We start from the raw sequence: 22,523 nt of genomic DNA, 5'->3' as shown, positions 1-22,523 counted from the left end.
GTAAGGTGTAAGCTCCTCCTCTACACAGCATACTTCCCCAATACCCTTTAGATCAGCAAACCTCTGGGGCCAAGAGGGAGGGAATGAATTGGGACGGGCTGTGGCTGTCACTCACCACTTCTCGTTTCCATAGGTGTCAACATAGGGATATGGTTCACCAACTACTTTTCAGATAGAGTTCAGTGTGTCAAATCGGAGGGCTTGTTGTCCGGACCTCTGGCAGTCTATGGGTTGCCACACAGTTCAATTCTCAGGCCGACTCTTTTCTCTGTATATATCAATGATGTCGCTCTTGCTGCTGGTGATTCCCTGATCCACCTCTACGCAGACGGCACCATTTTGTATACATCTGGCCCTTCTTAGGACACTGTTAACAAATGAACTTCAATGCCATACAACACTCCTTCCATGGCCTCCAACTGCTCTTAAATGCTAGTAAAACTAAATGCATGCTCTTCAACCGATCGCTGCCGCACCTGCCCACCCGTCCAGCATCACTACTCTGGACAGTTCTGACTTTAGAATATGTGGACATCTACAAATACCTAGGTGTCTGGTTAGACTGTAAACTCTCCTTCCAGACTTACATTAAGCATCTCCAATCCAAAATATAGAACCGGCTTCCTATTTCGCAACAAAGCCTCCTTCACTCGTGCTGCCAAACATACCCTCGTAAAACTGACTATCCTACCGATCCTTGCCTTCGGTGATGTCCTTTACAAGATAGCCTCCAACACTCTACTCAGCAAATTGGATGCAGTCTATCACAGTGCCATCCATATACTACCCACCACTGCGACCTGTATGCTCTCGTTGGCTGGCCCTCACTACATATTCAAACGCACTAGCTCCAGGTCCTCTATAAGTCTTCGCTAGGTAAAGCCCTACCTTCTCAGCTCACTGGTAACCATATTCTGGGGTGAAAACAGACTCTCTATTTGCACATCATCATCTGCACATCTATCACTCCAGTGTTAATGCTAAATTGTAATTATTTCACCTCTATGGCCTATTTATTGCCTTAACTCCCTAATCTTACTACATTTGCATACACAGTGTTGTTTTTGTCGCACTGCTTTACTTTATCATCTTGGCCAGATCGCAGTTGTAAATGAGAACTTGTTCAACTGACCTACCTGGATAAATAAAGATTGGGATTGTTGGTCCACATGAAACTAACACCCCTACATTTGTGCCGTCTCATACACCATAACATGCATATGAAGACTTCAACAGAACCATCTAACTGGCACCAGTACCAGAACCATTTCATAAATGACGGACAACAAATGTGTACTTTGAAAGTGTTCAACTACTACAAAACATAGGGATTGGGATAGCTATGTTGGAGTCATACCAACATCCCCTTTTCAATGGCAAAACAAATGCATGTATTAACCAGAGACTGTCATTTCTAATAGTTTCTCCTTGAAAATGAGTTTAGGAATAGACAGTAAATCAGGGATCAAATTAAAACACACAATAACAATATCCCCATAAATTAACCAAGAGAGTAAACTAGAGGCTTTAGCACATATACCCCCAAAAAATATTTAACTAGGCAAGTCAGTTAAGAACAAATTCTTGTTTACAATGACAGCCTACCCCAGCCAAACCCTAACCCGGAGGACGCTGGACCAATTGATTGAGAGTCCCATAGGGCGGCGCACAATCACAGACGGTTGTGATACAGCCTGGAATTGAACCAGGGTCTGTAGTGACACCTCTAGCACTGAGATGCAGTGCCTTAGACTGCTGTGCAACTCAGGAGCAAGGTGGAAGTACACTTAAACAAAAAACAATATTAGTCCCAAATGGCACCCTATCCTCTGTTTAGTGTACTACTTTATACCAGGGCCCATAGGGCTCTGGTCAAAAGTAGTGCACTATATAGGGAATAGGATACCATTTAGGGCACAAACAATGTTAAAAAAAGGGAGTGGGTACCAGGAGAAAAAAAAAATGTTTTGTCACATACACCTGATAGGTGCAGTGAAATTATTTGTTTTACATGGTCAGCCATAGTAGTACGGAGCTCCTGGGTTCTATAATTGCCATGGTGCCTCGGCAGAGAACTCATGTACATATGTAATCATATTTAATATTTTGTACCAAGTTTTACATTTTTCAATAGCTAAATGAGTGCAGATCAAGTCTTGATATCAAGAATTTGAGTCATGCCCATAAATTGTAGTGGTGTAAAGTACTTAAGTAAAAAATACTTTAAAGTATTGCTTAAGTAGTTTTTTGGGGTATCTGTACTTTACTATTTATATTTCTGACAACTTTTACATTTACTCCACTACATTCTTAAAGAACCCTACTGCCTCTGATCTGGCAGACTCACTAAACGCACATGCTTCATTTGTAAATTAAGTGTTAGAATGTGCCCCTGGCTATCTGTATGTTCAAATAAAATGGTGTCATCTGATTTGCTTAATATAAGGAATTTGACATGATTTATACTTTTGATACTTAAGTATATGTTAGCAATTACATTTAATGTTGATACTTGAGGAAAAGTATTTAGTTCTAAATATACTTATGTAGTATTTTACTGGATGATTTTTACTTGAGTCATTTTCTATTAAGGTATCTTTACTTTTACACAAGTATGATAATTGGGTACTTTTTCTACCGCTAGGAAATGTATGAAAATCAGCATTGTCAACAAGCTAGGTAATACAAGCTAGCCGGTGTGTTTATTTGAATTACACCGATGACTCAGGGTTGCTTTTCACCAACGGTGATCCAAGAGGCAGTGGGACAGCTTTTCATTCCTTTGGAGGATACTTCTGAAGTGATGACTGTACTCTGTGGGGATCTCAAAGCTCATCACAGTCCCAATACAGAGGATCTGCAGACGGCGGAGACGCCCTGATGACATGGAGCTGCCGGCCTACCTGCCTGCCCTTGGACATGCTGACCAGACCACCACCGCTGCTGACCATCTAGCTATGAGCTTCCAAATCCTCTCATGAGAGCAGCTGTCCATCTGGAGGTTTCAGGAAACACTCAGACTTGACCCATCTACTGTTGTAGCCTATATCTCTAAATACATGCTTGTTGGTTATTTTGCTTAACAAGCACTCTGAGATTCTGTCTAATGAAAAGCACTATAGAAGCTGAATAAATTATTATTCATTATAACTTCAATGCCATGGGCCTCAACTAATGTACTGCCTCTACTAACCAACCTCAGGGGTGCATCAGTGATGTGAAACTTTCTGAACATCAATAGCAGATAGAGCCGACACAATTCCGTTCTAGCATTATTCTTCTGACAGACAATCAGATTCTACACAAGATATTTCTATCTGAACAGACCCAAGCCCTGTGATCCTACACTTACATCAACACTTCTGTTTAGTACTGCGTAACTCACACTAAACAAATGAATCCTGTGTCCCAGCCTAGAAAACACAATGCAGACAACTCTCCCCCACACAACACATTATACTTTGGTTAGGAAGCAATAAAGCTTCACTCAGTGAGAAATAATAAACACTATATATACACACACACACACACACACCTCTGAATTATCATCCATCAAAATATCACATTGGTCCTATATTACGTAATGTATCCAATTGGTGTAGAAATAATATACCAGCTTGTTCCCCTCTCCAAGATACAGTATAAAGTCAAGTTATATCACAAAAACTGTCCCAAATGGCATCCTATTCCCTATACACATTAGTCATTTAGCAGATGCTCTTATCCAGAGCAACTTACAGAAGTGAGTGCATACATCTTCATACTTTATCGTACTGGACGCCCAGTGGGAATCGAACCCACAACCCTGGCGTTGCAATCGCCATGGTGTACCAACTGAGCCACACGGGTCCATAGTTCCCTACTTTTGACCATTACCCCATAATGACGAAGTGAAAAGAGGATTTCAGAAATGTTTGAAAGTGTATGAAACAAACAGAAATACCTAATTTACATAAGTATTCTGACCCTTTGCTATCAGACTTGAAATTGAACTCCGGTGCATCCTGTTTCCATTGATCATCCTTGAGATGTTTCTACAACTTGATTGGAGTCCACCTGTGGTAGATTCAATTGATTGGACATGATTTGGAAAGGCACACCCTAGTCTATAGAAGGTCCCACAGTTGACAGTGCAAGTCAGAGCAAAAACCAAGCCATGTTGTCGAAGGAATTGTCCTTAGGGGTTGATACAGGATTGTGCCAAGGCACAGATCTGGGGAAAGGGTACCAAAAAATGTCTGCAGCATTGAAAGTCCCCAAATACACTGCCCTCCATCATTCTTAAATGGAAGAACTTCCTAGAGCAATCAAGGGAGAAGGACCTTGGTCAGAGGGGTGACCAAGTACCCGATGGTGACTCACACAGCTCCAGAGTTCCTCTATGGCGATAGGAGAACTTTCCAGAAGAAGAACCATTTCTGCAGCACTCCACCAATCAGGCCTTTAGGGTAGTGGCCAGACAGAAGCCACTCCTCAGTAAAAAGTACATAACAGCCCTCTTGGAGTTTCACAAAAAGGTACCTAAAGGACTCTCAGACCATGAGAAACAAGATTCTCTGGTCTGATGAAACCAAGATTGAACTTGTTAGCCTGAATGTCAAGCGTCACATCTGGAGGAAACCTGGCACCATCCCCTACGGTGAAGCATGGTGGTGGCAGCATCATGCTGTGGGGATGTTTTTCAGCAGTAGGGAGTTGGAGACTAGACAGGATCGACGGAAAGATGAACAGAGCAAAGTACAGAGAGATCCTTGATGAAAACCTGCTCCAGAGCGCTCAGGACTTCAGACTGGGGCAAAGGTTCACCTTCTAATAGGACAACGACCCTAAGCACACAACCAAGACAATGCAGGAGTGGCTTCAGGACAAGTCTCTAAATGTCCTTGAGGGACCCAGCCAGAGCATGGACTTGAACCCGAGCTAACATCACTTGAGACTGTAAAAAAAACGGTGCAGCGACACTCCTCTTCCAACCTGACAGAGCTCGAGAGGATCTGCAGAGAAGAATGGGAGAAACTCCCTAAATACAGGACTGGCAGGCTTATAGTGTCAAACCCAAGAAGACTCGAAGCTGTAATCTCTGCCAAAAATGCTTGAACAAAGTTCTGAGTAAAGGGTCTGAATTCTTATGGAAATGTGATATTTCAGTTCTTTTATTTTGCAAAACATTCTAAAAACCTATTTTCATTCAGTCATTATGGGTTATTGAGTGTAGTTTGATTAGGGAAAAAAAAAACATTTAATCAATTTTAGAACATGGCTGTAACGTAACAAAATGTGAAAAAAAGGTAAAGGAGTCTGAATACTTTCCGAAGGCACTGAATAGGGAATAGGGTGCACTTTGGGACACACTCAATTGTCATGTATTGGTTTGTGGAGAGGGTGAGAGGGCTAAACACATTAGGGCACACCGCAGCAAAAATGTTTTGCAACGGAAAACTATAACAAGCATTTCTTATTGGACAAGTTCAGGTCGTACCTCCTGTTTAAATCAGTTTTCTTCCATTTGATACCGAATGAATAAGACCCTGCTGATCGCCAAGTCAGAGGTGTTAAGCCCCAGTAGTGTTGTAGACAGAGGTCTGACTCTCAGCCTAAACAGGCCTAGGACGGGAGAGGTGTCGCGCTCCTGGTGATCTGTCTCTTCCATGCCATGCAGGAGGAACCAATCTCAGAAGGAAGAGATGCTCTGCATCCATCGTGGGTAGTAGGAAGATTTCCCCATGTTACTCCATCTTGGACATTTCATATTTTGTAGTCATGATTTCCTAGGTAAGGAATACAGTGGGAAAAAATATATATAATCTCTCTCTCTCGAATACCATAGTGGCTGTACATATAAAATTGCCTACTGGGAATTTAATAACATTATAGGAAATGCACAGTGAAATAAACCATATATACTGAGTTACAAAACATTAGGGGAAACCTAGTCAGTTGTACAACTGAATGCATTCAACTGAAATGTGTCTTCTGCATTTAACCCAACCCCTCAATCAGAGAGGTGCGGGAGGATGTCATAATAAACATCCACGGCGCCCGGGAAACAGTGGGTTGACTGCCTTGCTCAGGGGCAAAACAGATTTCTACCATGTCAGCTAGGGGATTCGATCCAGCAACCTTTCAGTTACTGGCCCAACACTCTAACCACTAGGCTACCTGCCACCCTTATTAGGAAAGTCTTCCTAATATTTAGTTGCATCCTCCTTTTGCCCTCAGAAAAGCCTCAATTCGCCGAGGGCATGGACTCTGCAAGGTGTCTCAAGCGTTCTACAGGGATGCTGGCCCATGCTGACTCCAATGCTTCCCACAGTTGGCTGGATATCCTTTGGGTGTTGGACCATTCTTGAAACACACAGGAAACTTGAGCGTGAAAACCCCAGCAGCATTGCAGTTCTTGACACACCGGTGAGCCTGACACCTACTGTTCAAAGGCACTTAAATCTGTCTGCCTTGCCCATTCACCCTCTGAATGGCACACGTACACAATATGTCTCAATTTTCTCAAGGCTTAAAAATCCTTCTTTAACCAATCTCCAACCATTCATCTACACTGACTGAAGTGGATTTAACAAGTGACATCAATAAGGGATCATATCTTTCACCTGATAGCACATGCCATGGAAAGAGCAGGTGTCCTTAATATTTTGTATCCTCAGTGTATTTTGCCATTGACAGAAATGACCCCGTGTTAAAAATATACACACCTCATCTGAATCAAGAAGGACGGGCAACGCTCTACAATGGAGGAAAATAAGGAGAAAACATTTGTTTTTATGAAACCACCACCTAATAATGGTGACCACATTAAACCAGGATTTCCCAAACTCGGTCCTGGGGACCCCAAGTGGTGCAGGTTTTGGTTTTTACCCTAACACTACACAGCTGATTCAAATGATCAAAGCCTGATGTTTAGTTGGTTATTTGAATCATCTGTGTAGTGCTAGGGTAAAAACGTGCACCCTTTGAGTTTGGAAAACGCTGCTATAAACACACCTGCTATTTTGGTGTTCGTAGAAATATTTCTTGATAAGTGATGCTTACACGTCTGTTAGAGAGGTAGGAATGTTCTCTTCCACCCACTTCAAGTCTTCATCCTGGACAGGTGGGTAAGAGTGAAAATAAAAAAGAGAACTACTCAACGCTGCCCTCTGTTGTTTGAACTCGGATGTCATTCACTAGACTAAAAATACTGAACAAAAACATAAAACGCAACAATGTTCCTGAGTTACAGGTCATATAAGGAAATCAGTCAATTTAAATAAATTCATTGGGCCCTAATCAATGGATTTTCACATGCCTGGGAGGGCATAAGCTCATCCAATTGGGAGCCAGGCCTAACCACTGGGGAGTATGGCACAGCCAATCAGAATGAGTTTTTCCCCCACAAAAGGGCTTTATTACAGACAGAAATACTCCTCAGTTTATCAGCTGTCCGGGTGGTTTGTCTCAGTCGATGCCGCAGGTGAAAAAGCCGGATTTGGAGGCCCTGGGCTGGTGTGGTTACACGTGGTCTGCGGTTTTGAGGCCGGATGGACATACTACCAAATGCTCTAGAATTACATTGGACGCAGTTTATGGTAGAGAAATTAACATGTAATTCTCTGCCAATAGCTCTGGTGGTCATTCCTGCAGTCAGCATACCAATTGCACGCTTCCTCAAAACTTGAGACATCTGTGGCATTGCGTTGTGACAAAACTGCACATTTTAGTGGCCTTTTATTGTCCCCAGCACAAGGTGCACCTGTGTAATGATGCTGTTTAATCAGCTTCTTGATATGCCTAACCTGTCAGGTGGATGTATTATCTTGGCAAAGGAGAAATGCTCACAAACAGGGATGTAAACAAATTTGTGCACAAAATTTGAGAAGCTTTTTGTGCTTTTATTTCATCTCATGAAACCAACACTTTACATGTTGCATTTACATTTGTGTTCAGTATATACAGTAGATGGTCATTTGTTCTTGAAGGTAATTTTTGTGCTTGAATTGCATCACAGGTCAGAGCAAACATTTGAGTGTCAGTTACCTGAAAGTGAAACTTTATTGACTGACAGAAAAGGTTGGCTTGTTGGTATGCTGTATTTATATGTGGAGATATTGTGTTCATATTGATTGGATAATTGGAAATGGACTTAATTCCCCGAGGAAACAAATCAAGTTGTATTAATTGAATTGAAGGTTTGATACTAACCTGGTTAGATCCTGAAGGTTTGGCTGAGCCGTTCGTCTCACTCTTAAAGTTGGAGGCTCTCAGCTTTATGCCATCAGCTGTGTGTGTTTAGAGAAACACAGAGAGAAAGATCACCAAGGTTCAAACACATTATCACTAAAGAAGTTAAACAAAAACAGAAGTACATGTACAATACCTAAATTAGCTGACACCAGGAACTCCTCAATCTCCTCATCGTCAGAGTCATCCATCAGTGGAGTGAACGCATATCTGAGGAGAACAAAGGAACAGTTACATTATGAACAGTTATAAAGCCTTGAATTGTTCTAAAGCTCCGGAACATTTAAAGGCTGTGTAAGTTTGTGTTTCCTCTGAAGCTTTGAAGAGTGGTAAGGTGAGGCACTTTCTCCCTGACTGACTGTTGGTTGTTTGATATGTCAACATATTGCCATTGATAAATCTACAGCACACTCAACAAGGTAGCTAAGGTGCAGGATGTAGACAATGGTCTCCACACACTTAGATCAAAGCACATTTCACTAATATAATAGGCAGGTCAATCATCAACGCTAGTTGTTAGCTGACCGCAAGGCACTGGAGGGTAGTGCGTACAGCCCAGTACATCTCTAGGGCCAAGTTTCCTGCCATCCAGGACCTGTCAACCAGGCGGTGTCAGAGGAAGGCCCTAAAAACAGTCAGACTCCAGCCACCCTAGTCAGAATGTTTTCTCTGCTACCGCAAGGCAAGCGGTACCGGAGTGCCAAGTCTAGGTCCAAAAGGCTTCTCAACAGCTTCTACCCCCAATCCATAAGACTCCTGAACAACTAATGAAATGGCTACCCACCCCCAATAAAATTTTATTAGGCGTTCTCCAATACAACACTGTCCACATATAGGAGGACACACACACACATTTGATATTACTATCCTAGTTGGGACCTCAAAAGTACTTCCATTCAAAATCCTAATTTTCCCTGACCCTGAAAATAGACTGCCATTTTTTTACTATCCTTGTGGGGAATTCTGCCCCTGAACAGGCAGTTAACCCACTGTTCCTAGGCCGTCATTGAATTTGTTCTTAACTGACTTGCCCAGTTAAATAAAGGTTTAATAAAAAGGTACCCACGAGGATAGCCACACACACCATGTAACCTCACCTTTGGTTGTTAGCAGAGGGTCTCCATAAGAACATGATAACCAGCAGTATGATGGAGAACAGGAACCTCCAGAAGGCATCATCTACCCACAGCTCCACCCAGTCCTGTTATATGGAATAATACAAACAATGTCATCCATGATACTGTTCAATACATGACCCAATACGGCAGTCTTGAGCTGCCATTTTTTACAATACGTTGATTCAATGCTGTTGATTCAATGTCTTAATTATGTGAAAATTATGTTTTCATCAAATTTAAATGAAATTTGGATGAAACCAGTATCAGTTCAAAGAAAGGTGACCCAAGTATGAAAAATGACTGTAGCTGGTACACTGATAAAGTTGATCATAAAGTTACTGGTCCTCCCTGGGTTGTGGGTTCGATTCCCACGGGGGACCAGTATGGGGGGAAAAGTATGAAAATGTATGCACTCACTACTGTAAGTGGCTCTGAATAAGAGAGTCTGCTAAATGACAAATGTCAATGTAAATCTCAAGCAGAATACTTGTAACCTTTCATCTGTGGTGCGACTGATAGTTACAGCTGGTCAAGCTACAGCTCGCATCGAGGCAAATAACACTGAAACATGCATATGAGAGCACCAGCTGTTCCGGGTGACTGTGTGATCACGCTCTACGCAGAGTAAGACCTTTATACAGGTCAACATTCACAAGGTCGCAGGGCCAGAAGGATTACCAGGACGTGTACTGCGAGCATGCGCTGACAAGTGTCTTCACTGACATTTTAAACATCTCTGAGTCTGTAATACCAACATGTTTCAAGCAGACCACCATAGTTCCTGTGCCAAAGAACACTAAGGTAACCTAACCTGCCTTAATGACTACCGACCCATAGCACTCACATCTGTAGCCATGAAGTGCTTCGAAAGGCTGGTCATGGCTCACAACACCACTATCCCAGAAACCCTAGACCCACTCTAATTTGCATACCGCCCCAACGGATTCACAGATGATGCAATCTCTACTGCAACTGCCCTTTCCCACCTGGACAAAAGTAACACCTATGTGAGAATGATATTTATTGACAACAGCTCAGCATTGAACACCATAGTACCCTCAAAGCTCATCACTAAGCTAAGGACCCTGGGACTAAACACCTCCCTCTGCAACTGGATCCCGGACTTCCTGACGGGCCACCCCCAGGTGGTAAAGGTAGTAACAACACATCTGTCATGCTGATCCTCAACACAGGGGCCCCTCAGGGGTGCGTGCTCAGTCTCCTCCTGTACTCCCTGTTCACTTATGACTGCACGACCAGGAGCGAGTCCAACACCATCATTTATTTTGCAGATGACACAACAGTGGTAGGTAGGCCTGATCACAGACAACGACAACACAGCCTTTAAGGAGGTGGTCAAAGACCTGGCCGTGCGGTGCCAGGACAACAACCTCTCCCTCAACGTAATCAAAACAAAGGAGATGATTGTGGACTACAGGAAAGAGGACCGAGCACACCCCCAATCTCCTCGACGGTGCTGTAGTGGAACAGGTTGAGTGCTTCAAGTTCCTTGATGTCCACATCATCAAAGATGGTCCAAGCACACCAAGACAGTCGAAGACGGCACGACAAAACCTATTCCCCCTCAGGAGACTGAAAAGATTTGGCATGGTTCCTCAGAGCCACCATTGAGAGCATCCTGACTGGTTGCATAACTGCCTGGTACAGAAACTGCTCAGCAGTTGAATGCTGAGCTGTAAGGCACCAGAGGGTAGTGCGAATGGCCCAGTACATCACTGGGGCCAAGCTTCCTACCATCCAGGACCTCTATACCAGGTGGTGTCAGAGGAAGGCCTTAAATATTGTCAAAAACTCTGGCTACCCTAGTCATAGACTGTGCTCTCGGCTACCGCATGGCAAGCGGTACCGGAGCACCAAGTCTAGGTCCAAGAAGCTTCTAAACAGCTTCTACCCCCAAGCCATAAGACTCCTGAACATCTAATCAAATGGCTACCTGGACTATTTGCATTGCCTGGAACCTTTAAGAAATGCACAGAGCAGTCAAACTTGATATCACACAACTGGACCATTTGCTGCCATTACAAGAAGACATACTCACAGATTGACAGACGGCTAGTCTGAATTTTTTCGTCGTCCACACCATGAAAATGATTGAAGCTGAAGGTGGGGAAAAAAATAAAACCAAAACTGCATCAGACCATTTCCATTCAATTGTGAGACTAATTCTGAATGAAGTAGGCTACATACATATACTGCTTTATAACGTTGTTCATAATGCCTTATACAGTAGTAATGTGTTATGATACTCATGAACTATAAAAACATGAAAATTGTCTTCCTGGCTGTACTCACCTATAATGGCGAAGATGAGTGTGTTTGTGAAATGTCTGTAGAGAGACAGCTTCACTGGGTTTCTCCTCAGCTTCAGTGTCTTTATAGTGTGAGCCAGGCTCACAAATATGTTAGGGGGCAGTCAAGGAAACAGCAGCTGGGCTTCACAGTATGTAACTAACAGACCTTTTTATTTTACCTTTATTTAACTAGGCAAGTCAGTTAAGAACAAATTCTTATTTTCAATGACGGCATAGGAACAGTGGGTTAACTGCCTGTTCAGGGGCAGAATGACAGATTTGTACCTTGTCAGTTCGGGGGTTTGAATCATGGAAGAACCTAGCAAAAATCAGCAGGGATGATAACATGCAAGGTGTACAGATGATGCCCTGGGCAGGGATAGGGGCCAAGGGCTTGGCCCAGACTACTAGATCTCTACTAACAGACCTCCAGGTTAGCTAGCTGTGCTATAGCGTGCAAGAATAGATTATTTGCCCTCATACAGAGACCCTTTGGATTGGCACAGGGAGGGACGGTGTAGCCCTGGGTAGGGACCATGGATTGGGGGGGGGGCTCCAGTGGACAGAGTAGCCCAAGGCTCAGGCTGAGGACCAGAAAAGCCCTGGTAGGGATAAGGGGGCCCCCAGGGGACAGAGTAGCCTCAAACAGGGCTATCAGCACACCAAAGGATATCCACCAGCAGAGAGAAGAGTCAAGCAGAGCCAGAGGAATGTTGGCCAACAGAGCAAGGTCAGAGTCTTTCGCCTGAGAGGAAGAAAGAAGAAAGGGATTGAGAGAGACAGGATGGAGAGACAGGTGGGAATAATGGGGGGAAGAAAGAGAGAAGACAGAAGGTGAAAGTGATGGAGAGTGAGTGGGGGAGAGAAAAATAACAGCATTAACCAAAGAAAATTACCTAGTGAAACATGATTTAATGTACAATATAAGTTTACAATCCAAACTGTACAAGATACATTATAACTCCAGCATCATGACTTTCAGTGAGAATCATTAGTATGCAACACAATAAGGTGTCATTCTGTAACACTGATAGACAAGTGATACAGCCAAGTAGGCCATTAAGTTATGATAGACCACTAGAGGTGCATTATGGGGTAAATATTCTAAATAAGGAAGGATATGAACCAGATGATACAGAAGTCCATCAATGCTAGACCAATGGATGTGATGAGGGCGGGGCCATTGTCACGAACCTTTAGTGAATGCATACACGTATTGAACAGAATTCCCATAACCCACACATTAGCAAAACAGCACGCCATCGAGAAATGAAGGTTCACATTCAAAATGCAAGCAAGCTCAGGAATACACCTTACCCCAGTGATCCTAAGCACACCTTCGATGGCAGCAAAGGCAAAGTACATCACACCTAGTCCCACCACTCTGTGCATCACTGTACCCAGTCGAGGTCTGATGGGAAACGCACACAACGCAGGAAAAATGACTAAATACATACAGCACGATAACGTCACTGGGGTCACCTATCAAAGGACAGGGAGTAAGAGTGTGTGACGACCTTTATTTTCTCAACTTACTTGACTATACCATATCCCAGACTGACGATAATGACCAGCAGCCGTGCCAGGGTTCTCTTCAGGGCAGAGATGAGCTCAGCAAAGATCAACAGGCCTGGAGCTAAAAACAACATTCACATTGGAATTAATTCTCTCACACACGAGACAGAAAAAAACTTGCTCAGAATAATAACACTCCCCAAACCTCCCCCTTGGCCCCAAGCATGCGATGTTTGAAAATCTGTAAGGTAGAATTAATATGGTGGACTCTCCACTACTATACTGCTGATACCTATCCAGACCCTTCAGATCTGCCAACATTGAAAGTTTAGGGCCAAGGGGCAGGGAGGGAATTGGGACCAGATCAATGTGATCCGTTCCACCATGCTACTATACAGAGGATCTTAGTACTTTCTTTAAACCAGTCAGACAACTGAGTTAGGTGTAACTGTAGTGTAGACTTACAAGCTGCCCCGACACCGTTGGTGTTCTCGTACTCAGCACAGAACACAGCCTTCTCCACCATGCCCAGAAAGATGACTCCAGCTATCCAGAACTGGATCCTCAGTAAGTCCTTCCAGTAGCAGGCAGCCCACAGGAACCAGAGTAACGCATACAGGATGTACACTGTACACATCACCATGTAGAACTGAGACAGAGACAAAGGGTGAGAGAAAAATATTGGTTCTTCCAGTAGCAGGCTGAATACATAAACCAGAGTAACACGCACACCGTACAGGATGTACACATCACCATGTAGAACTGAGATGCGTGTTAAAACAAAATAACAGACAAGGTATTTTTCTGAACAAACCACAAGGTCCTGTACGGTTCAGTTAGTAGAGCATGGCACAAGCAACGGCAGGATTGTGTGCTTGAAAGCTTTGGATGAAAGTCAGCTAATATATTATTACATGAAGACAACACAAAACAGGCGTCTGATATCTATGACAATGATTAACCCTACAATGTATATGTGGCTAGGGACAAGCACTGGAAATTAGCGTGAGCTAAAATGTCGTGGTGCAATGCATCCCACTGTTGTTTATTCAATGTGTCACTGACTATGTTTAATTGTATGTATACTCACGATCATGAGAGGCCATTCCGTGATGGAGATATAGCCGTGAGTTCCTTTCATTACGACGTTGACTGGAAATATAAAAGACACAATCAGCTATCCATAACACAATAATTAGGGTTACAATAAACTTCATGTGGCGTGCTGCACTAGAATCGAATAGTCCCAGCGATTTGCAACTTTTCAGGGAAGTCAGAAACCAATACACGCAGTCAGTTAGGAACACAAAGGCTAACTTTTTCAAACAGAAATTTGCATCCTGTAGCTCTAAATCCAAAAAGTTTTGGGACACCAAAGTCAATGGAGAATAACAGCACCTCCACCCAGCTACCCACTGCACTGAGGCTAGGAAACACTGTCACCACCGATAAATCCACGATAATTTCAATAAGCATTTCTCTACGGCTGGCCATGCCTTCCTCCTGGCTACCCCAACCCTGGCCAACAGCTCCGCACCCCCCGCAGCTACTTGCCCAAGCCTCCCCGGCTTCTCCTTCACCCAAATAGCAGATGTTCTGAAAGAGCTGCAAAACCTGGACCCGTACAAATCAGCTGGGCTAGACAATCTAGACCCTATCTTTCTAAAATTATCCGCCGCCAATGTTGCAACCCCTATTACCAGTCTGTTCAACCTCTCGTATTGTCCAAGATCCCTAAAGGTTGGAAAGCTGCCGCGGTCATCCCCTTCTTCAAAGGGCTGACACTCTAGACCCAAACTGTTACAGACCTATATCCATCCTGCCCTGCCTTTCTAAAGTCTTCGAAAGCCAAGTTAACAAACAGATCACTGACCATTTCAAATCCCACCGTACCTTCTCCGCTGTGCAATACGGTTTCCGAGCTGGTCACAGGTGCACCTCAGCCACGCTCAAGGTACTAAACGATATCATAACCGCCATCGATAAAAGACAGCACTGTGCAGCCATCTTCATCGACCTGGCCAAGGATTCAACTCTGTCAATCACCGCATTCTTATTGGCAGACTCAATAGCCTTGGTTTCTCAAATGACTGCCTCACCAACTACTTCTCAGAGTTCAGTGTGTCAAATCGGAGGACCTGCTGTCCAGACCTCTGGCAGTCTCTATGGGGGTACCCCAGGGTTCAATTCTCGGGCCAACTCTTTTCTCTGTACATATCAACGATGTCGCTCTTGCTGCGGGTGATTCCCTGATCCACCTCTACGCAGACGACACCATTCTGTATACATCTGGCCCTTCTTTGGACACTTAAACCTCCAAAACAAGCTTTAAATGCATTATTTTCAACCGATGCTGCCCGCGCCCGCCCGCCCGACATCACTACTCTGGACGGTTCTGACTTAGAATATATGGACAACTACAAATACCTAGGTGTCTGGCTAGACTGTAAACTCTCCTTACAGCCTCATATTAAACATCTCCAATCCAAAATTAAATCTGGAACGGGCTTCCTATTTCACAACAAAGCCTCCTTCACTTATGCTGCCAAACATACCCTCGTAAAACTGACTATTCTACCGATCCTTGACTTCGGCGATGTCATTTACAAATAAGCCTCCAACACTCTACTCAGCAAACTGGATGCAGTCAATCACAGTGCCATATACCACCCACCACTGCGGCCTGTATGCTCTCGTCGGCTGGCCCTCGCTACATATTCGTCGCCAGACCCACTGGCTCCAGGTCATCTGTAAGTCTTTGCTAGGTAAAGCTCCGCCTTATCTCAGCTCACTGGTCACGATAACACCCACACGTAGCACGCGCTCCAGCAGGTATATCTCACTGGTCATCCCCAAAGCCAACACCTCCTTTGGCCCCCTTTTCTTCCAGTTCTTTTCTTTCAATGACTGGAACGAATTGCAAAAAAAGTACAAATTTAATATAAAAATGTAAATCGCTGAAGTTGGAGACATATCTCCCTCACTAACTTAAAACATCAGCTATCTGGGCAGCTAACCGATCGCTGCAGCTGTACACAGCCCATCCAATCTACCTAACCCATCCCCATATTGTTTTAATTTACTTTTTTTGCACACCAGTATTTCTACTTGCACATCATCTGCCACTCCTGTGTTAATTTGCTAAATTGTAATTACTTTGCTACTATGACCTATTTATTACCTTACCTCCTCACGCCATTTGCACACACTGTATATATACTTTTTTTTCCTATTGACTATGTTTGTTCATTCCATGTGTAACTCTGTGCTGTTGTTTGTGCCGCACTGCTTTGCTTTATCTTGGCCAGGTCGCAGTTGTAAATGAGAACTTGTTCTCAACTGGCCTACCTGGTCAAATAAAGGTGAAATAATATTTTAAAAATATAACATGGAGCAATGTGATCAAAATGGCCAATGTCCTTTATATCATTTTAATTAGTATTTAGGCTGCCTAAAGAAACTTAATTTTCTTCTTGATAAGCCTCACAAGCAAGTTTAACATTCCAAGTATTCAATAACTGGGTCATGTTCATTAGGGTAGATCACCGTAAAAATGTTGCAGAGTCCAGCTAGTACCTTCCCGTTACAGTCAATTCTCTTGTTAGTTCTGGTGGTCCCTCCCTGTTTCAGTCTGCATTCTTCCGTCTGGTGCCTGGTGAACACAACCCAGTTGAAGTGAAATTGGGGTTAATGCAGTGAACCCACCTGTTAGATTCCAGTTGGCTTCCTGTTTGTTAGACTTAATCACCACCACCAGCAGATAGGGGCCGTCCTTCCACGTGGTGGCGATGACGTCATGTTTAAGCGTCATGTTGTCGTACTCCTCCATCGTCCACTTCGTGTAGTTTTCATCTGAGCCCTGGGTAGGATTGAACCAACATTTGTTTTGAAAGGGGGTTATATGCATTATGCAATGAAGAACACAGGAAGTAATGAGAATGTGAAAAGTGATAGTCTGGTTCCAGATCTCTTTGTGCATGCGGTATATGGCCAACTCCAACGGTCATTGACAACAACCTTAGCAACTTGCAATGTAGCCGAAAGTAAGTGTGTGTGTAAAACTTTTTTTACATGCATCATCATAGTGAAACATCATGACCTCATCGTAGCATCTCACCGGTGCTGCTCCTTCCATGGGAGGGACAACTGGCCGTGGTTCTGCCTTGGCTTTCTGAAACAAACAAAGTTGTCATACAGTAAGTTGTCAGTAAGTCAAACGCAAAGTTCCAAAACAAATTATTCTTCCCAATATATCCTTTTCAAACTATTGAGGCGACCCGAATATTTCGTTTTCACACTTTCCCTTTCAGCACAGTTTCAGCTACTATGGAAAAGGAGTAACCAGGCCAGCTCAGGAGTGTGAAAAGCACTGTAATGTAATGGAACTCATGTATGTAACCTATAAGCCCTTACATTTAGCATTGGGAAGTATCGCAGGTCATTGTTGCAGCTCAAGGGCTTGTGCTTGTGCTCAATGCATTCCCCTTGTCCTAGAGGGTTAGGATCCATACTCTGTCCTCGACTCAGTGGCGTCCTCTCATACATTTCCTTTAAAGTAATGATTTATATTCATATTCAATGTTTCACATCTATTTAATACAGAAAATATTCAACCATATTTATTAGTAGTTGAATGTAGGGAGACATACATTTCCTATGAGGAATGACGGGATTTAAAAATAACTCTTACAGTTAGTATAGTCAACTGGTAATTCACACCAACTGTCAAAATGTGGCACTACCATAGGAATTCTAAACAAATGAGTCATTATGAAAATGTTCAAGGTATTGATAATGAAAGATGACTACGGCAAACTCACTTTCTGCTCCACACCCATATATGTCAGCCTATAGACATTAAATAGCCTATAACTTAGTACTAGTCACTTACTGTAATTACTACCTGTACTTTACTTACCTCAATATTATTGAACTCATTGTGGCAGGGATAGTATTTCAAGTACCATTGAATGGTAAAAGTCATCTCCTCTGGACAACCAAAGGACACAACTAAAAGAGAAACAATAAATTGGTGTTACAGAGGTAGTTCTTTGGGCGCTTTCATATCCCTTCTGTGATCCAGATCCTGGGAGTGCTTGGTAGTCTGTCTGAAACAAATCCTGGACCTGCTAATCTTACCTTTCAATTTGATATCAGTGTCTTTATACATGGATTTCCTCAAAAGTAATGGTCTTGAGGTCTGAGAAGAGGAAACAGTGTTTACATTAGTTAGATAAACTGAGTGATAGGCCTACACTAGAGTCAGGTCTGATTAATGCCAGCACTGGAACAAAACACAGGCACTGGTCTGGTGACCTATGTCTCCATCCTCTCAGAGTAACAGTGATGATTTAAAATCAGATCACAATGAATGAGATTAAAGGACGGGGGACCTGATCCTAGATCAGCACTGATTGCTACTCAGACACTTTATATGGGCCCTGGTGACCATTAATGGGAGTCCCTAGGCAGACAATGGCAGCTCTCACATTACTCTGCAACAGGATATGGTGGTGGACAGACATCTGACCAGCTCCATGGAAAATTGGGGCTACGTCCCAATTAGCATAGGCAAAACCTTCCTCCTAAAGTGTGCACTTGTTCACTTCACTGACTTGAAAGCCAATGACTGGTAGACACGATGTTTGTCTTACCCCTTCAATTCATTGGACATTGTAACGTTAGCTATATAGTTACTATAGCAATAGACTTCTGGCATAGCCTAGTTAGCTACATGTTCTAATCTGGACATTAGCTAGCTAAATGGTTGTTAGACTTCTTATATCGGGGCTAAATTGCAGGCAATGATCTAGCCCAGTACAGGACAGTGGTCTCTCTGATATTTGTTTACATACCGCCTACGTTGTATGTTACGTTAGGTAGCTGCCTAAACTAGCTCGGCTATGTTTGGGCAATACATTAAGAAAACATTTGGGGTAACGTTATAACTACGGTCTAAACTAAAACAGCTTGCCTAATTGTCCGAGGTAGCATGGTATATCATTCAAAGAATATCCCCAAACCAACTAACGTTAGCTAACTAGTTAGCTAACGTTAGCTATCTGGTGAGTGAGCTAACGGTGCATAGACAGTACAATGGCTTGTGCAAATCGATAGCCTGAATATGTTCAGGAAAATGCATTATCAATCAATACTGTTAATGTTCAATTTTAATGAACAGAAAATCTGGCTCGCTAGATTGCTAGGACGGATGAATCGCACTGCTGTTCCTGCTAGTTAACTCGAAAACTAACTTTAGCTTGACAGCTAGATACATTGAATATTTCAATACTCACATTGACAACTGTAATACTCCATTGTCCCGGTTCTGGTGCTGCCATGACCCCGCTATTTACATCGCCCAATAAAATGATCCCTGTCAAAAGAAGGAGCCAGGGTTTGACTGAGCTAGCCTTGCTGTTCCACGTCCTCACCCGTACAGAAGCAGCCATGTTTTCAGTAGCTCCAGTGTTGCGTGGCTGGCTGGCCAACTCACCTGAGTGGAAAATGTCACACACCTGGGTATCTTTGAGTTGACGTTTTGGCATTAGATGCATTGCACCATACACCATGTAAAGCAGTGCCACTTACCATATACTTTATAAAAACGATAGCAACTTGAAATCTGTTATTCATTTACCTTTCAATGATCATCATCATATTGTGTGTGTATTTTATTCATTTCAGGATGGATTTATTTTCAGAAGGATAAACAAAATAGCACATTTTTGTATTTGCAATCGTTTATTGCGTTATGTCAAAATAATGCAAATCACTAACAAGTCAATATCAACATTGACTATATTTGACAAAAGTTGTACTTGTTTTAAAATCTTTAATTGAAACTATTAGATATTGTGCACATTCCAAGGTCTACAGCCTGAACTTGGTGGAGTACCTCAAGGCTGCACAGGGTCCTCAGAGATCCAAAAACAGATTTTTTTTGTTCAGACTATAAAACATATGTACACAATATTCTCTATACACTTAGTAGGTAAAGTTCATATACACAATGCCACTTTAAAAATACTTCAATATATAAAAAGGCAATTTACATACGGTTTGAATGTAAGCATTTAGTTGGGAGTGTAGTACACTGATTTAGAACAGTGGTTGGCCGTATTTATGTCTTGTTCACAGCTTTCAATATCAAGGGATGAACGTACTTTGCGAAAAGTGCAAATGAATCCCAGAACAACAGCAAAGGACCTTGTGAAGATGCTGGAGGAAACAGGTACAAAAGTATCTATATCCACAGTAAAACAAGTCCTATATCAACTTAACCTCAAAGGCCGCTCAGCAAGGAAGAAGCCACTGCTCCAAAACCGCCATAAAAAAGCCAGACTACGGTTTGCAACTGCACATGGAGACAAAGATCGTACTTTTTGGGGATGCTTGCAAGCCGAAGAACACCATCCCAACCGTGAAGCACAGGGGTGGCAGCATCATGTTGTGGGGGTGCTTTGCTGCAGGAGGGAAAATATTTGCTAGGGATACACTGATTTAATTTGTGAGCAAAGCTTATCTCATTGGAAATGCTGTATACTATGAGAGATGTGCAAATGTAGAATATCTTATGTACATCTCTTGCACACTGATAGCTAGTGGTAACTATTTGAGGTATAAATATCCACCGAAAAACTGGTCAGAATAACTTCAATGCAAAGCATTAGGGAATAGACAAGCCTGTAATACTGTTTTAATAATGCCAGAAGACAGAATCATACATAGGTATTCCATTTCTATGGGAACTGGGCAGATCCTTGGTGAAACAGGACTTGGAAGGGTGGCAACTCAAGACTGCACATGCTGCACCAAGTTGGAAGCCTATGTGCTCATGATCCTCAGTAACATCTCTTCATACTGGAATAAAATGAAGGAGTAGCATGATATTCCGAGGCATGATTCGAACCCAGTAGCATAGAGTCCAGAGCCGGACACGTTACCGGCGGTAATCATGCGGTAATCGTGCTTATCACCGGCCGGGTCATTACCATACCTATAATGTCCTCAACAGATCAGAGTGCAGACAAGAAGGATGTGTATTATCATCAGTTATGACACCTGAGAGAGAGCTTTTCTTTTCTGCTTTAAAATCCCTGGATTTCTAGTCCCAATGTTCCATGCCCTTCAGAGTAACAGCGTGGTGTCACTCGCGTGCTGCTCCATTCCAGTGACATCACCCACTGAGTCACGGGTAGCTCCACGCACAGCCCCACCCAAGCCCTCCTTCGAGAACGGGGGAGTGTCACTGTCCACAGCTGCTGCTGTTGCTGCGGTCTTGGCGACAGCGGGGTCTCCACTCCGATTGGCATTAGAGATGACAACAACGTAACGATCATCTTCCTTACTCTCGTGGATGTCTGCTGTCACCAGATCTGTTATTTGGTCTCTGACTTTGACTGCAGGAAGAGAAGGAACTGAAAAGGGGGAGGTCCGGTCTCGCTTGGCTGCAGGAAGGGGAGGAGCTAAATGGGTGGCAACAGGAAGGGGAGGGGCTGAATTGGTTGCTATGACTGCAGGAAGGGGAGGTGCTAAAAAGCGGCAAATCTAGGTGGGGGTCTGCACAAACCCCATGCTCCTCCTCGGCGAAACTGGTGTTGATGTAGATGATGTTCTCTTTGCTGGTAGAAACCTCTGGAAGTTTCTCTGTCAGCTTCTCCAACAGTTCTCTTACCTAAGGGAAGATGGGAAGATTCATGTTTATGCAGTCTTTGTTTATGTCTGCGTACCAAATTACACCCTATTCATTATATACACACTCAGATTAAGAAAATGGTTCTTTGGCTGTCCCAATAGGAGAACCCTTTTTGGTTCCAGTTAGAACCCTTTTGGGTTCCCAGTACAACCTTCTGTGGAAAGGGTTCTACCTGGAACCAAAAAGGGTTATTCTATAAGGATAGCCAAAGAACCCTTATAGGTTCTAGATAGGGGTGGCAGGGAGCCTAGCGGTTGGAGCTGTTGGACCAGTAACCGAAAGATCGCTGGTTCTAATACTCGAGCTGACATGGTGAAAAATCTGTTGATGTGCCCTTAAGCAAGGCCCTTAACCCTAATTTGTTCCAGGGGTGCCATACTACCATGGCTGACCCTGTAAGACACGCCTCAAACTCATTCCACCGAGGACAAAGTGTCTGTGGGTTTTCACTCCACCGTTGTACTTGATTGATGAATTAAGGTCACTGATTAGTATGACACTCCCCTCACCTGTTGTCTAGGTCTTTATAGAAAGGAAAAAACAAAAACCTGCAGACACATGGTGGATTGAGTTTGACACCCCTGCTGTAAATACTTTTTTGCCCCACTGTATGCCTTAACCAGAAAGGTGTATGTGACAATAAAACAT

At 43.2% G+C, this 22,523-nt stretch overlaps 2 protein-coding genes across 5 annotated transcripts in view; both read right to left on the bottom strand.

The window, feature by feature from the left end:
* Positions 1–5,229: 5,229 nt before the first annotated feature.
* Positions 5,230–19,733, bottom strand: LOC112260094 (transmembrane protein 87A). 2 transcript variants are annotated; one of them, XM_024434949.2, is made up of 20 exons: positions 19,674–19,733; positions 19,474–19,553; positions 18,317–18,377; positions 18,096–18,187; positions 17,591–17,725; positions 17,295–17,348; positions 16,883–17,036; positions 14,268–14,329; positions 13,643–13,826; positions 13,199–13,298; positions 12,980–13,073; positions 12,336–12,407; positions 11,664–11,772; positions 11,410–11,468; positions 9,330–9,433; positions 8,369–8,442; positions 8,194–8,270; positions 7,045–7,097; positions 6,708–6,738; positions 5,230–5,768 (listed from the first exon to the last, which is right to left on the bottom strand). In XM_024434949.2, the coding sequence occupies exons 1-20, from the start codon at positions 19,723–19,725 to the stop codon at positions 5,727–5,729; spliced, it is 1,689 nt and encodes a 562-aa protein (XP_024290717.1). In that variant the 5' UTR covers positions 19,726–19,733; the 3' UTR covers positions 5,230–5,726. The 2 variants fall into 2 exon arrangements, with proteins under 2 accessions (XP_024290717.1, XP_024290708.1); XM_024434940.2 differs by lacking the exon at positions 19,674–19,733 and having other exon boundaries at positions 5,231–5,768; positions 19,474–19,664.
* An 830-nt stretch (positions 19,734–20,563) lies between these two features.
* The window catches only part of LOC112260089 (tyrosine-protein kinase Mer-like), a 58,959-nt gene continuing 56,999 nt past the window's right edge, over positions 20,564–22,523 (bottom strand). For all 3 annotated transcript variants that reach the window (XM_042327377.1, XM_042327375.1, XM_042327378.1), the window contains exon 21: positions 20,564–21,854. In XM_042327377.1, coding sequence (XP_042183311.1) covers positions 21,525–21,854 — 330 coding nt within the window. In that variant the 3' untranslated portion in view covers positions 20,564–21,524. The remainder of the gene's footprint in view (positions 21,855–22,523) is intronic.

This window comes from Oncorhynchus tshawytscha, linkage group LG01 (assembly GCF_018296145.1).
Source record: "Oncorhynchus tshawytscha isolate Ot180627B linkage group LG01, Otsh_v2.0, whole genome shotgun sequence".
Classification (NCBI taxonomy): domain Eukaryota; kingdom Metazoa; phylum Chordata; class Actinopteri; order Salmoniformes; family Salmonidae; genus Oncorhynchus; species Oncorhynchus tshawytscha.
Note: the sequence above shows the minus strand (reverse complement) of the source record. Positions and strands in the feature narration are given on the sequence as shown.

Excerpts from the sequence above, each read along its gene's own strand:
- LOC112260094 (XM_024434940.2), bottom strand. The coding sequence starts at position 19,629 with ATGGCTGCTTCTGTACGGGTGAGGACGTGGAACAGCAAGGCTAGCTCA. Across the intron at positions 12,408-12,979 it reads GTGTGCTTAGGATCACTGGG|GCGAAAGACTCTGACCTTGC; the intron begins GTAAGGTGTATT and ends TCTTCCTCTCAG. Across the intron at positions 6,739-7,044 it reads CCTACCTCTCTAACAGACGT|AGCGTTGCCCGTCCTTCTTG; the intron begins GTAAGCATCACT and ends CCTCCATTGTAG.